Source organism: Setaria italica, chromosome VII, assembly GCF_000263155.2.
Source record: "Setaria italica strain Yugu1 chromosome VII, Setaria_italica_v2.0, whole genome shotgun sequence".
NCBI classification, from domain to species: Eukaryota; Viridiplantae; Streptophyta; class Magnoliopsida; order Poales; family Poaceae; genus Setaria; species Setaria italica.
Genome location: NC_028456.1, coordinates 1493121 through 1506204, shown reverse-complemented (window position 1 = coordinate 1506204; position 13084 = coordinate 1493121). Strand labels below are relative to the sequence as shown.

Here is a 13084-nt window from a genome sequence, read left to right as displayed (position 1 = left end):
TGTCAGAGCAACCCTAAGCGCACCATCTCCAACGGGATTCCTTCTGAGGTAGTGTTTCTAGGCTTTCGTGACGTCAATGTGCCGGACCGGTCTAACCAGCCTGTCTGACCAGTCTGACCGGCCAGGAGCAGAGGCTCCAACGAGGTGATCATATGGTGCACGTGTGAGCTAGCGCTGTCGTGTGTTGACAAAAAAGCATTTGCCAATCATGGCCACATCATCATTCTTCGAATCAATTTCAGAATGGAAGGAAGAAATTAATGACCTGAGGTCCATGCACTACAGAGCACTCAACGGAATACTTTGTTTAGGTGCTTAAGTGCATACTCCTGTATACCTAGATACAGAAGAATGGTTGCCATACAATTATCATACAATTGTCAAATACTCTTAGAACATCATGGTTCATTAAACTGGTCTCATTCAAAACTAGTTTGCCTTCCATTACATACTAGACTATTTTTCCAGTTCTTCATGATCCCAGGGAGCGTTTTTGTCACACAAAAAAGTGTTGACCTGCTTTAATGTTTGGATGTGATTCATTTGCTTTGGCCCACATCTTATTGTATGTATACGTGGATCATTCTCTGTTCTCCATCTCCCGTTAGATGCTTGCATCTCCAACGATCTTGGTATGTGAAGCATTCTCACAGTTAGACAGCCTTGGCACCCTGCGCCGTTGTTGAAGGCGCATTCTCGGTCGCTGGTTCCGCCGCGCCACCACGGCTGCAGTGCCTGAGCTTGACGGCGAGCAGGGTGGCCTTCAGACATGCATGATTGTTGCAGGGGTGCAGTTAACAGGAAAGTTGATGTGAGAAGGCAACAGGTAGCAATGAGTTATTTTGTGGGGCAATCGTACCGTGTATATGTCGTGGTGCATCGCTCTGTCGATGGCCACTAGCGACCCCGCCCGGAGGGTCTGCAGGTCTTGGCACTGGCACTGGCACTGGCTCTCTCCACCGGACACCGTGACCCCTGCCTCGGCCTCTGCCTTGTCATACATCGCCGACAGGTCCAGCTTCACCTTGCACCAGTACTCCACCCGCTCCTCAATCCAGTTCAGTTCTTTGCAGCTGCTCGGCGCCGGCGGCGTTGAGCCAGGTCTCTCAATGGTCACGACGGACTCGCTGAGTGTGATCTGTTTCCTGTCCCAACTCTGATTGTACCTGCCTCCCACCGTTAGCAGCTCCATCACTCCTTTAGATCCGTTGCCCTGGCTTTCCGGCACGTGTAGGTAGGCGGTGAACTCCCTCTCCTCGCTGGAGGAGATAGTACGCACGAAGATGTTGGCGGACAGCTTGTTGTCGCTGATCTGGCTCTTGGAACTGGTGTCATCGGCCGTGCATGATTCTATCCTCAGTAGAGACACACCAGGGTTCAAAGACTTGAGGTAGATGCTCATGTCGACGGCGACGATGGAGCTCAGCTTGTCCGAGAGTTGATCCATCTTTTCCGTGATCTTGTCCAGGTCATTGTTGGTGATAGTTGTGTAGCTTCCCGAAGTCACGGTAGCCATGTTTTGTAGTGCTTCGGCACTGTGATCTTCTGAGATACCGAAGGTGTGGATTTGGTACGCCCGTGGGATGTCTTCTTTCGAGAAGCCGTAGGTGTCTTTTCCATCGGAGAGGAAGATGATGAAGGCTAAACGGTCCTCCACCGCCTTACGGTCATCTAGGATCTGTATGTAGGCATGTGCATTATATTGGTATTAGTTACTATAGTTCTAGTGGATCTGTATGTAAGCGATGGAAATTTAAAATTAAACAAAAGTAGATGAACCACAACAAGCACCATCACCGGAAAGGTCGGCGATTAAAATTGTCAACATCACCGCTGATACTGGACCCACGCGACCGTTCCAAAAAAGGAAAAAAAAAATACCCTGCTGCAGCCCCCACACGCCACCAACCACTGCTGCGGCCCTGCAACCAAATGCCGCTGCTTCACAACTCACCGCCACGGCCCTGCTGCCGACCATCACCGCTGCCACGCACGCCACCGTAGCCTTGCCGCCGACAACCACCACTGCCCTGCAGCCAACCGCTGCCATGGCCCTGCCAACCTGCTGCTGTGGCCTCACCCACCGACGTACCCAGCCTGACACTACAGTTCCTCCCCAAGGGCTATTTTCAAACCTCGCTCCACCGCCACTCCTACTACCATTGCGAGCGGCTCTCTGAGGGGTTAGAAGAGGAGGGAACAGGCAGCAGAGGGTGGAGCGGAGGTAACTGGCCGGACTCAGCCGGCCGCCGTCACCTGGGATAGGGCAAGGGAGAGAGATAGAGGGGAAGAGAGAGGAGGACAGAAATAAGAGGGAGAGATAGAGGGGAAGAGAGAGGAGGACAGAAATAAGAGGGAGAGAAAAGGACAAGGAGATGAAGAGAGAGGAAGGAGCGAATGTGAGAAAATTCAGTTTGATGTAATTTTTAGGTTCAAAGCAACAACTACTGACGGTTTGAGTTACAACCAGCAGTGATACTATCACCACCGGTTTCTATTACAAGCCGGCGGTGATACTATATCATCACCACCGGTTCTATCTTTTAATTGTCGGTTCATGTTATGATCTGACAATGGAAAAGCATCACCGCCAGTTCATATAAAACCGGCGGTGATAAGTCATTGGTAAAGTTAGTTTCTATAACAGTGAGTTGCAGTACCAAAGAGAATTTTTCTTTAACACATTGTGTTTGGAATGGCTGGTTATACCACAGCTCTGACACCAGGAATGGGTGAATGCTTGGCCAATGCTGGGAACGCTCGCGTACTGAGCACAGCATAGTTTTGGTAATAGAATCTGCCCACCAAGGTTCCAATCTCCGGCCCAGCATCGGTGCTCGAATTTTCAGCTAATTGTACTTTTAGTAGTGATGAAATGCCTATTGACAACAAGGCACTTGTCCCTGTGGGGTCTCTGGAAAACTACGAAATGCTGTCTGTTTTCAGAATTGTATTTGGGAGGATGTACCAAGTTTAATTCACAAGGTATGAACTAGGAGGGCTGGTGTACAACTCAGGAAGTCCTCTGTCCTGCAGATCACAGGCTAGGAAGATTGAGATACTTGGAAGATCAACCTAGAAGATTGGCACTATAGATAGTGAGAACAGAGCTGAGCAGTTCAAGTTCCTGACGGAGCAGGGGGATGTCGACTGTCGAGGGGTGGAACTAGTGCCTCCCAAGTTCGCTCACCTTAGGAAGACCCTGCTGTGGGCGTCCAGCTAATCGACCTTAGGAAGATGTCAAGCTCTGAACAGAAGACCCTGGCAACTGAAATCTGAGTTTCTGGATGTTCCTATTCGTGCCAATGGTACACTGTCAGTTTCTGGAGAAAACTTGTTTGCGCTTTAAACCGGAACGTGGTGCTTTTTGCAGTAAGACTGGGGCAGTCTGCCCTATAACTCCAAAAAAACAGAAAGCCACTAGTGACACTGTACATATGACATTGTTTGATTATATTATGTTTTAAATAATGTTTTGAACACTTGCATTCACACATTTTCAAGTTTATGGGTCTGTAGTATGGGGTCAAGGGAAGATATTTAACTTTGTTGTGGTTTATATCCTCCGCTCATGACTAGTATGGTAAGACAAGCTCATGTTATAACACTTCAAAAAATTCTGATGAGATACATGTGTTCTAAAAGAAACATTTCATTAATTATGACAAATGTTAGTGAGTATTGCCTGTCAAAGTATTTGCTAATTTTGTAGTCCACATTGCTAAGGTAATAAAAAATAGACCTAAAAGATATTCATATTTCCATATTTACCTGTGCGGCCTTTTGCAAGGGCGCTCTGAAGGCCGTCCCACCCCCTGGTTTAAGTCCATCCACCGTCTTTTGGACCCTTTGCTGGCCTTCCTTGGTCATTTCTGTAAGTGGCGTTACCCCCGCTTCAATAACCTTGTCACTGAATGGCACCACAGCGAGGCGGTTTTGAGCGCCACCCAGATTCTCGATGACTTTCTTCATGGCTTCCTTCACCAATTCCAACCTGTGATTCGGCACGGCACTGCCATTGACGTAGTTCCAACCCATGGTTCCACTGACGTCAATAACCGCGACGATATCGACCAGGGCGTGCTCGTGAAATGTCATCTCCGGCGCCTTGACACGCACAGCCACCGGAAAGTCTTTATAGCTCTCCTCCTTGGGGATCGACGTCACCTTGGTGAAGGTGCTCAGTTGCATTGCGGATGGAATGACCTTCACGGAGCAGAATTAAAATGCATGCATGGAGTTAGCAAATTATTTTTTTGACTTGTTTGTTACACAAGACACCTAAAGTAGGTTGTGCAGGGATTATGATAACATTTTGTACAGAGTCCTGCATTGCTAACTAAATGACCTCACATTATAACATGCTGAGGTAAAACTTGGAAGGACAATTATAACATGCTGCAGTCATATTAAATGTATCTATTGCAAAGACACAATTACACTAATGCTCCCTCAAACAAAATCTAAGTAATTTTGACTATGTATTTAGACAACTTATATCTAGGTCCATAGAAAAACCAAAATGACTTACAATTTGGAATGGATGGAGAGTCCTAACAGTACTGTAAATACTAGTATAGATGTACTTTTGAGGAAAAACCAGCACCAAACATATTAATCTGAAAAAATTGAAGTATATATGTATTGAATAATTACGGACCAATAGCCAAAGTCTTTGATGTTTGAGTGAACTACTATACTTTTGGCTATAGAGTGTAAAGAATCTTCACCTGTCCGTCTGTCGCCATCTCTGGCTTAAATGTTACCTTGCCTCGCTCGACAGTATTGGTCGGGATTGCCTCAAACCAGGGTTCTTGCTCTGTGGGTGCTCAATGACAGATGGTTTCTCAAGGCAGTATATATAGGCGCATTGGGTGTACCCCGGATGGTCCAAGGAGGATCGTATGCGGACCGTGGCTCACTTTGATTTGGTAGCTAGAACCTTGCATCATCACATATATACGTTAGTTCGGACATCACATTCATGTAGGCCGGTGAGGCTTGTATTTTACAAAAGGATGCCGCCATTGCATCTCGCAGATGGAAAAGTACTGACGAAACTGTGATGTGAATGGCCGAACGTGATTCACGACATTCAGCCTCCCTCCGTGTGAACAGCGACGACACGGATGTACAAGGTGGATTTGCTCTGTCTCACATTTGTTCTACCGATGTTTAAACATAATACACCTTCCGTTTCAAATTGTTGGTCGTTTTAGCTTTTTTTAGAAATATAATTTTTACTATGCACATAGATGTATACTCATGTCTAGATATATAGCAAAATCTATATATCTAGAAATAATAAAATGACCTACAATTTAAATCGGAGCGATTTTACTACAAAGATATGCCACCATTGCATCTCACTGAATGAAAGGTACTGACGAAACTTTGATGTGCATGGCCGAACGTGATTCACGAAATTCAGTCCCTCTCTGTGTGAACAGTGACGACACGGATGGTTTTGCCCTGTGTGAACAGTGACGAAATTCAGTCTCACATTTTTCTACCGATTTTTAAACGTAATACTCCTCCGTTTCAAATTGTAAAGACTTTAATAAGCTCTTCTAGATATATTGTAAAAATTATATATGTATCTAGATAACTAAAAATCTATTGCAATTTGGAACGGAAGGAGTATATATGACTTAGGATGATACCGACTTGAGCTTCTCTTATGTTTGTTGGGTCGTGCTTTTAGTAGTTCTTTGAGCCAATTCCTTCAATGCCATATAAATTTACATGAGTTTTCTCAGTGCTATATATTTTCTCGAAATTCCTTCAGTACCATTAAAATTTAGATTTTTCTTTTAATGCCATTCCATCCATGAGCTGTTAAGTGCAGTTAGAAAGGACCATTTTATCCCTCATGAGTCAAGGGCCCACCTCTTAGTGCCTTCCGAATCCCCTATCTTCCCATCTTTCCTTCCCGTTCCTCACTGGCAGTCATGGCCCGCGCCTGCTGCTCCACTCCCTTGTCATGGTGGCGACGGCAATGGTGGTGGAGCAATAGCCGCAGAAGCCCGTGGAGCTAGGCACTGCACCCAACGTGCAGTCCCTCTCCCCCAATGCCGCCTCCTCACCTTCTCCGAGAAAGTTGGCTGACGATGGAGCTAAGGGGGCATAGGTGGATGGTGGCCGGGCACGCGGATAGCGGAGGTAGATTGCTCGGGAGATTCCTCGGAGCAGAAGGCCGTGGACCGTCGCTGACGAACATAAGTACAACCACTACCACTCATGAATTAATTTATCCAGTGCTCACGTCAATCAACTACTCCTGCTGCATCCAGTTCCTAGCTACTTATTAGCTCGGCGTCCACATTAGGCATGGTAAAAATTCTCAAAAATCAGTTTGGTTTGCTTCGCAATCTTTGGATCATGTCCATATGCCTGCTGCTAGGTGGTTAGGGAAATTGGGGTGAAGATGAGGGGGGAAAGGATACTTATGGGTCCTGACTTAAGAGGGGTAAAATGGTCTTTTTCCAACCACATTTGAAACCTCATGGATGGAACTATGGACAGAATGTCAGTGAGGGGATAAATCTAAATTTCAATGGCACCAAGGAATTTCAAGACAGTCTATGGCAGTGAGGGAATTCATGTAAATTTCTATAGCATTAATGGAACTGACTATAGTTCGTTATGCGGGTTCTTTGCATCAAGTGGTCTATCAGAGAGAGTTTTAATTTTGATGGTAACCCCATAGAGACGCTTTTTCCTATCTCAAGTCTTGTTTGTTTGAGCGTCCTGACAGCTTCTCAGCGTGTAAAGCTAGAAGCTCAAATAAACAACAAACTTCCCATGCAGCTTCTGAAAAACCAAAAGCTTGGAAATACTGAGTTTGTATGGGAAGCTGAGGTCCTGTTTGTTTGAGCGTCCTAGCAGCTTCTCAGCGTGTGAGGTCCTGTTTGTTTGAGCATCCTAGCAGTTTCTCAACGTGTAAAACCAGAATCTCAAACAAACAATAAACTTTCCATGCAGCTTCTGAAAAACCAAAAGCTTGGAAATACTGAGTTTGTATGGGAAGCTGAGACCCTGTTTGTTTGAGCTTCCTGGCAGCTTCTCGGCGTGAAAAGCTAGAAGCTCAAACAAACAAACAGCAAAGTTCCATCTAGCTTCCGAAAAGTCAAATACTCAAAAAAGCTAATTTTATATGGGAAGCTGAAAAGTTCAGTTTTCCAAGCTTTACGTAGCTTTTGAGCCTTGAAAGCTAAACTCATCTTCGAAAAGCTAGTGCTAGCTTTTCAAATCAAAAAGGTAGTAGCAGCTTTTCAAAAAATCTTAAAAGTTGCAGCTTAAACAAACAGACCCTAAAAAGCTCAGTTTTCTGAACTTTTCGTAGCTTTTTAAACCCTAAAAGCTCAACACATCTTCTAAAAGCTAGTATTGGCTTTTCAGAACTAAAAAGCCATCCGCGACTTGCAAAAAAGCTCAAAAGCTATAGCTCAAACAAACTGGCTCTTAGCATTGCTTAGGACTGGGGTGTGATCCCTGAAATTCTATAAATCTTGAGTACAACAAGAGTTTACACGTTGGATGCCAGCGTTGTGATCAGAAATTTCCCATTTTCCTAAATAGATAAAAGACAAGCAGGCTGAGTAACGGACATATCATGTATTTTATTCCCCATCAAGCTGCAAAACAAACAATAGACAATGTGACACACGCTGACCTCTTCCTCTCGTGCACGATATCGTAAACATTGTTACTTCCTCTATTTTTTTACATGTCATATTTTATTTTTCCTTAATTTAACCTCTCCAACTTTGATCAAGTTTATATATATATAAAAATATAACAACATCCATAATGGAATGTATTTTGATAGGGCATATGTTGATTGTATAAATTTGGTCAAAATTGAATAGGTTTAACTTAGGAAAACCTAAATGTGAGATGTAAAAAAACGGAGGGAGTAGGTAGTTGTGTACTTTATTACACTATACGAAAAAGGTCAGTGCCAACTACAAATATGAGCTTGTTTTAACCTATCGTAGAGACTTTTATGTATCGAACTCATTCTGTTTAATGAACTTTTATTTTTTGAAATATAGTACAATGTCCGTTTTAGTCGTATTTCAATCTGTCACATATACTTGTTTATCCATGTCAGCTTTCATTTAAATGCGGAATGGATAAGTTAAACTTAGAGTAAACGGGCAGTCCCTGAACTTGTCATGGGGTGCCATCTAGTCCCTAAACTCATAAAATGCATTTTCAGTTAACTTGTCTCAAGATGCCATGCCAATTCCTAAATTCTCAAAATACATTTTTTGATCCCCAAGTTGTTTTATGGTGTCATTCGAATCCTTAAACTCTCAAAGTGCATTTTAATTAAGATCCTCCAATCAAGCACCAATCCTCCAACGAAGGCAACGAGAGAGGATGAACCATTACCATTAGTGATATGTGACAAGTTTTAAGATTTAAAAATGTATTTTTAGAGTTTAGTGACCCGGATGAAATCCGAGGACAAGTTTTGGGGGTCTAAATATGCATTTTCAAAGTTGATGGACCTAGATAACATCTTGAGACAAGTTTGGGGACCTGAAAATGCAATTTGAGAGTTTAGAGACATGGGTGACATCACAGGATAAGTTTAGGAACTACCGGTGTATTTTACTCTTGAACCTATATAAAAGACCACTCGCTACTCACTCGCGACCCTAGCTATACGTCACACCCAGTTTTAAAGACAAAACCAAGTGCATTGAATACATATGCGCCAGGATCAAATTACACACATGTACGACATAAGTGAATAATAAAGATAGTGCCACAATGTATAAAGAGAGTATTAACCATTATTACATGATCGAAAGTCTCAAATAAACCACAAGGTCTAATTATTACGCAGCCAAAAGTAGCAACATCTATATAGGCAGCTGACTGAAGAAACGCACGCCTAAAACTCCTTGAAGTCTTGTAGAAACTCGGGATTCGCTCGGTCTGAACAGCGGTTTTGCAAAGATGAGTACACTTATGGTTGGTACTCAACAAGTTATGGGAAACAGTGTAGTGTAAGGCTAACCAAGGAATAGCTAAGATTTAATAGCATCAGCTTTTAATTAGTTGGTCAAATTTTATTAGCATTTATCTAAGTGTAAGTTTATACCACACACAATTAAGAAAAAAATATAAATAAGATATTACAACATAACGATAAATAAACGACAGCTATTTAATTCCATCTTTCGATAATTTTAACATGTGAGGATCTAGGCCGCTCTTAACCGTGAGCATGACTAATCAGTTTTACACTCTGCAGAGGTCGCACAACTTTACCCACAAGTCGCATATAAAAGTTTAAAGAACTTTGGACCCAACTATCGTAACTACATTTATGGACCCACCAAAAGGTTTGAACAGATCCGCATATGGGGCTGTACACCGAGATGTATCAGATATGGAGGCTATGGTGCAGGACGATGTAGTATACATGGAGTCCAGGGGGCTAGTCGAGGATAAGGAAACTACTCTTCCTAGCTGGAATAGAACTCTCTGGTCGAATTCCACTAGTACTCTTGTAAAACAACTGCCATGTAACCCTACTCCCTCCATATATAAAGGCAGACAGGGACCCCCTCAAAACAAATTCAATCCAATACAAGCAAACAACATACAGGACGTAGGGTATTACGCAATCTAGCGGCCCAAATCAATCTAAATCGCATGCCTACGTACACCATTGAGCTCCTAATTTCGGCAACACCCACCAACCAAAACTTTACATCGGGTACTCCCATGGTAGGTTGTCGGGTTTAAACACCGACAACTGACACGCCAGGTAGGGGAAGTCGCTAAAATTTCCCTTACAAGTCACATTCGAAGCTCAAGTCATCATCAAGCCTACGATCACGTTCGAAGCCGGCATGGCATTCATCTTCAGCTCTTGGATCTGCATCACTGACGGTGTCGGAAGTTTCCACCACTACATTGCGGAGGTCCCGAAGAAGAAGCTGCAAGACATCAACCATCGTCATCAAGCTACAGAGGACCTCGTTGAGAAATTCAACAAATTTTTCGATCTAACAAGAAGCGAGTTCGAGTACAACTCAGACTATACACCCACTCGGACTAGCTCCCACGAGCAGGCAATCCAGCCATCGTGTGAATCAAATCAAACTCTAAGCCAGTTCCTGTTCGGACTACGAAACGCAGCCCTGATCCATCAAGCAATTGTTCATAGTCCGAATCAAAGGCGCTTGAGGATCACGACTTCGATCTCTACTTGGACTCCATCAAGGAAATTCCATTATCAGGTCCGCAGCAGGACCTGGTAATCACTTTAACACCTCAAGGCAGATTCGTCTACTGACCGGGCATGAAGCCATCTGTGAGAAAACTAAGCTTCCCGGGACCTAACGGCAAGAAACCAGGGGACCTAAACCTAATTACACGAACAAACTGAAGGTCTAAAGCACAACAGAGATACTATGGACTGCGGGTTTGATAAGGCAAAAGCTCAGGGTTTACTTAACTTCTTTTGAAATACGGAAGGATCTAGATGCAAAAACCAAAAAAGGCAGGGGCTCCTTAGCAAAAGCGATGGCGCAGGCGCAGGCTGACCGGTACTCCAACCGGTTTGACTCAGATCTAGATCGGGCGGCTGGGGACTTCTACGACCCGCGGGCGGCGGTGGCAGCAACGGCGAGCGGCAGCGCATGGCGGCGGGTGGCGGCAACTCGCCGGACATGACCTGAAATAAGGCGTCCGGCCACCAAAAATGACGGGACCTGGACCAAACCGACACTAGCGACACGGGGAACATGTTTAGGCTGTCGGGGAGATAAAAAAGATGACAATGACGGGCGGCGCGGCGGAGAGCGACGGTGAGGCGGCGCGCGTCTCTGGCGAGCCGAAGCGGAAGAAAGAGGCCACAAGGCCGCACGGGGGCTTCATGGTTGGGTCCCCACCTCCTCGGCTAACTCCTGGTGGCGCCCTCATCGACGGGAGCGCGGCTGCGGAGGAGATCGACGGTGGCGGGTGAGCTCGGGCAATTTCGAGTGACGGCGCAAGGAGCAAGGTGGCTAGGGTTTCTGATGGGGAGGACAGAAGGTGGCGGCGGCCTTTATGCCATCCTGGCGTGCGGGCCCAAGGTGGAGACGGATGCGGGACGTAGCGCGGAACCAAGCTTGGACTCGGGCTCGGAGTCCAGGTCGGGTGCAGCACGGTCTGTGCGCGAGAGAGGCGGAGGATGGGGATGACCAATGGGTCCCGGTTGCCAGCGACGGGAGGAGGAGCGTGCGGCCTGGCGAAGGAGCTGGGCCAAAGACAAAACTGGGCCACAAACTGCTGCTGTTGCCGAGCGCTGGCGAGCACGGACCACAAGCTGCGGGATGGGCTGCTGCCTAGCTGCTGTTGCTGAACCGAAAAACAGGAGATCAGCAGACAGAAGCATCGCCAACCAGAACTGAAGAAACTCTGAAACTGACAGAAACAGCTCCTACTGACAGAAAAGGAGAACAAGCAGCTAAAAGCAAAACACAAACTTGAAATCAAGCCATCAAAAAGAAAGATATGCAGCAGCATGGGTGCACAATGAACTCCTATGATTCATTAATTTATTTTGAAAATTCTTAAATGCTTAGAAAATGCAAAACAACCTTATATGCCTTAAACACAAGCAAAATTGTTTCTAGCAAATTTTAGTGAAATGCAAAGTTGAAAATTTTGGAGGTTACACTATAATCCTCGTCCTCCTCTTCTACCACTGCTAATTCTCCTCTAGATCTACCCCCTCTGCGACCTGCTTCTCCTCTAGACCTGCCGGTCCTACTCCAGATCCATCACTGCTCCTCATATTCCGTACCCGCGCCATGCAGAAGACGTACGCGGAGCAAGATGCCACCGTCGTAGCGACCATCGAGGCTTCGGTGCATGCCATATAGTGGACACAGCAGCATGTGAGGCGGTCACTGTAGCTGCTAGGGAGTCTGTCCTTTGCATCTTGGTAGGGCCCCAAGCTCATGCAGCCTCATCCTCCACATCTTCGTCATCGCAGAGGCAATCAAGTTGATGGCGGCCGTCGCCTAGGACGACGCCACTGATGCCACAGTGGCCGTCAGTTCGAGGGCTGCAGCGATGGCCCAGGACAATGGGGCCTCTATGGTAGTGGCCAAGGCTGTAGCAAAGGCCCAGGCTCGCATGGCTATATATAGAAATCTTCTGGCACGCCGTTGTTGCCTCCCTTTCGACCATTTGATTGTCACCAATGCGGCGAGGGAGGCGGTGCTAGGGGTGCCATTAGCCGCTTCATGAGCTCCAGCAAAATAATTTAAGAGCCGACAAGGTTAGGAGCGAATTGTCATTTTGCCAAGATAGACCTATCGTTCTTAGGTTTTCTATGTTTATTTAATCCTATCTAGGTTATTAATATGCACTAGTTTAATCCTATTTAGGTTACTAATATGCATTAGTTTAATCCTATTTCGGTTACTAATATGCATTAGTTTCATTACTTGATCGCAACGAAATTACAAAGTTTTACACGCAAACTCGAGTTCAGAACCTAGCCACAGACATGAAAGATAAACCTCCGGAGAATAGACACCAAGCACTACGGGAAATCTCTAATTTGCCAAGTGTATTTTTATTTGCTGAGTGTATTCCCTCGAGCACTCGGCAAAGTAATGACACTCGGTAAATCAAGACTTTGCCGAGTGTTTTATTTTTAGCACTCGGCAAACAAAAGGTTCGCCGAGTGTTTTATTTTTTACACTCGGCAACAAGTTTTTTCTCTCAAAAAATGAAAAAAAAACTTTGCCGAGTGCCCCAACCGGGGACACTCGGCAAACCTGAAAAAATCTAACCCACCGCGACCCCTTAATTTCCTCCGCACCGCACCAGGCGACCACCCCCGAGCCCCACTCCGCACCCCCGCGTCCAAAAAACTCGACGAAATCCGATGCTTGTCTTACACGTCATCAAATGGAAAACTTTTCCATTCTGGTTGTGCCAACAACTTTGTGGGTAACTCTGAGATTTCACCCACGGCTTCGCTTGCTAGCTAGAGGAAGCTGCTAGCACAATCATGAATTTCCAAGGCTAATGAGATAAATGTTATACATTTTACGCCGAG

At 45.3% G+C, this 13084-nt stretch overlaps 1 protein-coding gene across 1 annotated transcript; it reads right to left on the bottom strand.

Moving 5' to 3' along the window:
* Positions 1-284: 284 nt before the first annotated feature.
* LOC101781407 lies at positions 285-4867 on the bottom strand. Its single transcript, XM_004974937.4, has 4 exons — positions 4731-4867; positions 3772-4206; positions 860-1678; positions 285-761 (listed from the first exon to the last, which is right to left on the bottom strand). The coding sequence occupies exons 1-4, from the start codon at positions 4746-4748 to the stop codon at positions 654-656; spliced, it is 1380 nt and encodes a 459-aa protein (XP_004974994.1). The 5' UTR covers positions 4749-4867; the 3' UTR covers positions 285-653.
* Between the last annotated feature and the right edge of the window lie 8217 nt (positions 4868-13084).

Coding starts and splice junctions, on each gene's coding strand:
- LOC101781407 (XM_004974937.4), bottom strand. Junction 1,679..3,771: donor CCTTGCAAAAGGCCGCACAG/GTAAATATGGAA, acceptor GCCTACATACAG/ATCCTAGATGACCGTAAGGC. Junction 762..859: donor TGCACCACGACATATACACG/GTACGATTGCCC, acceptor GCATGTCTGAAG/GCCACCCTGCTCGCCGTCAA.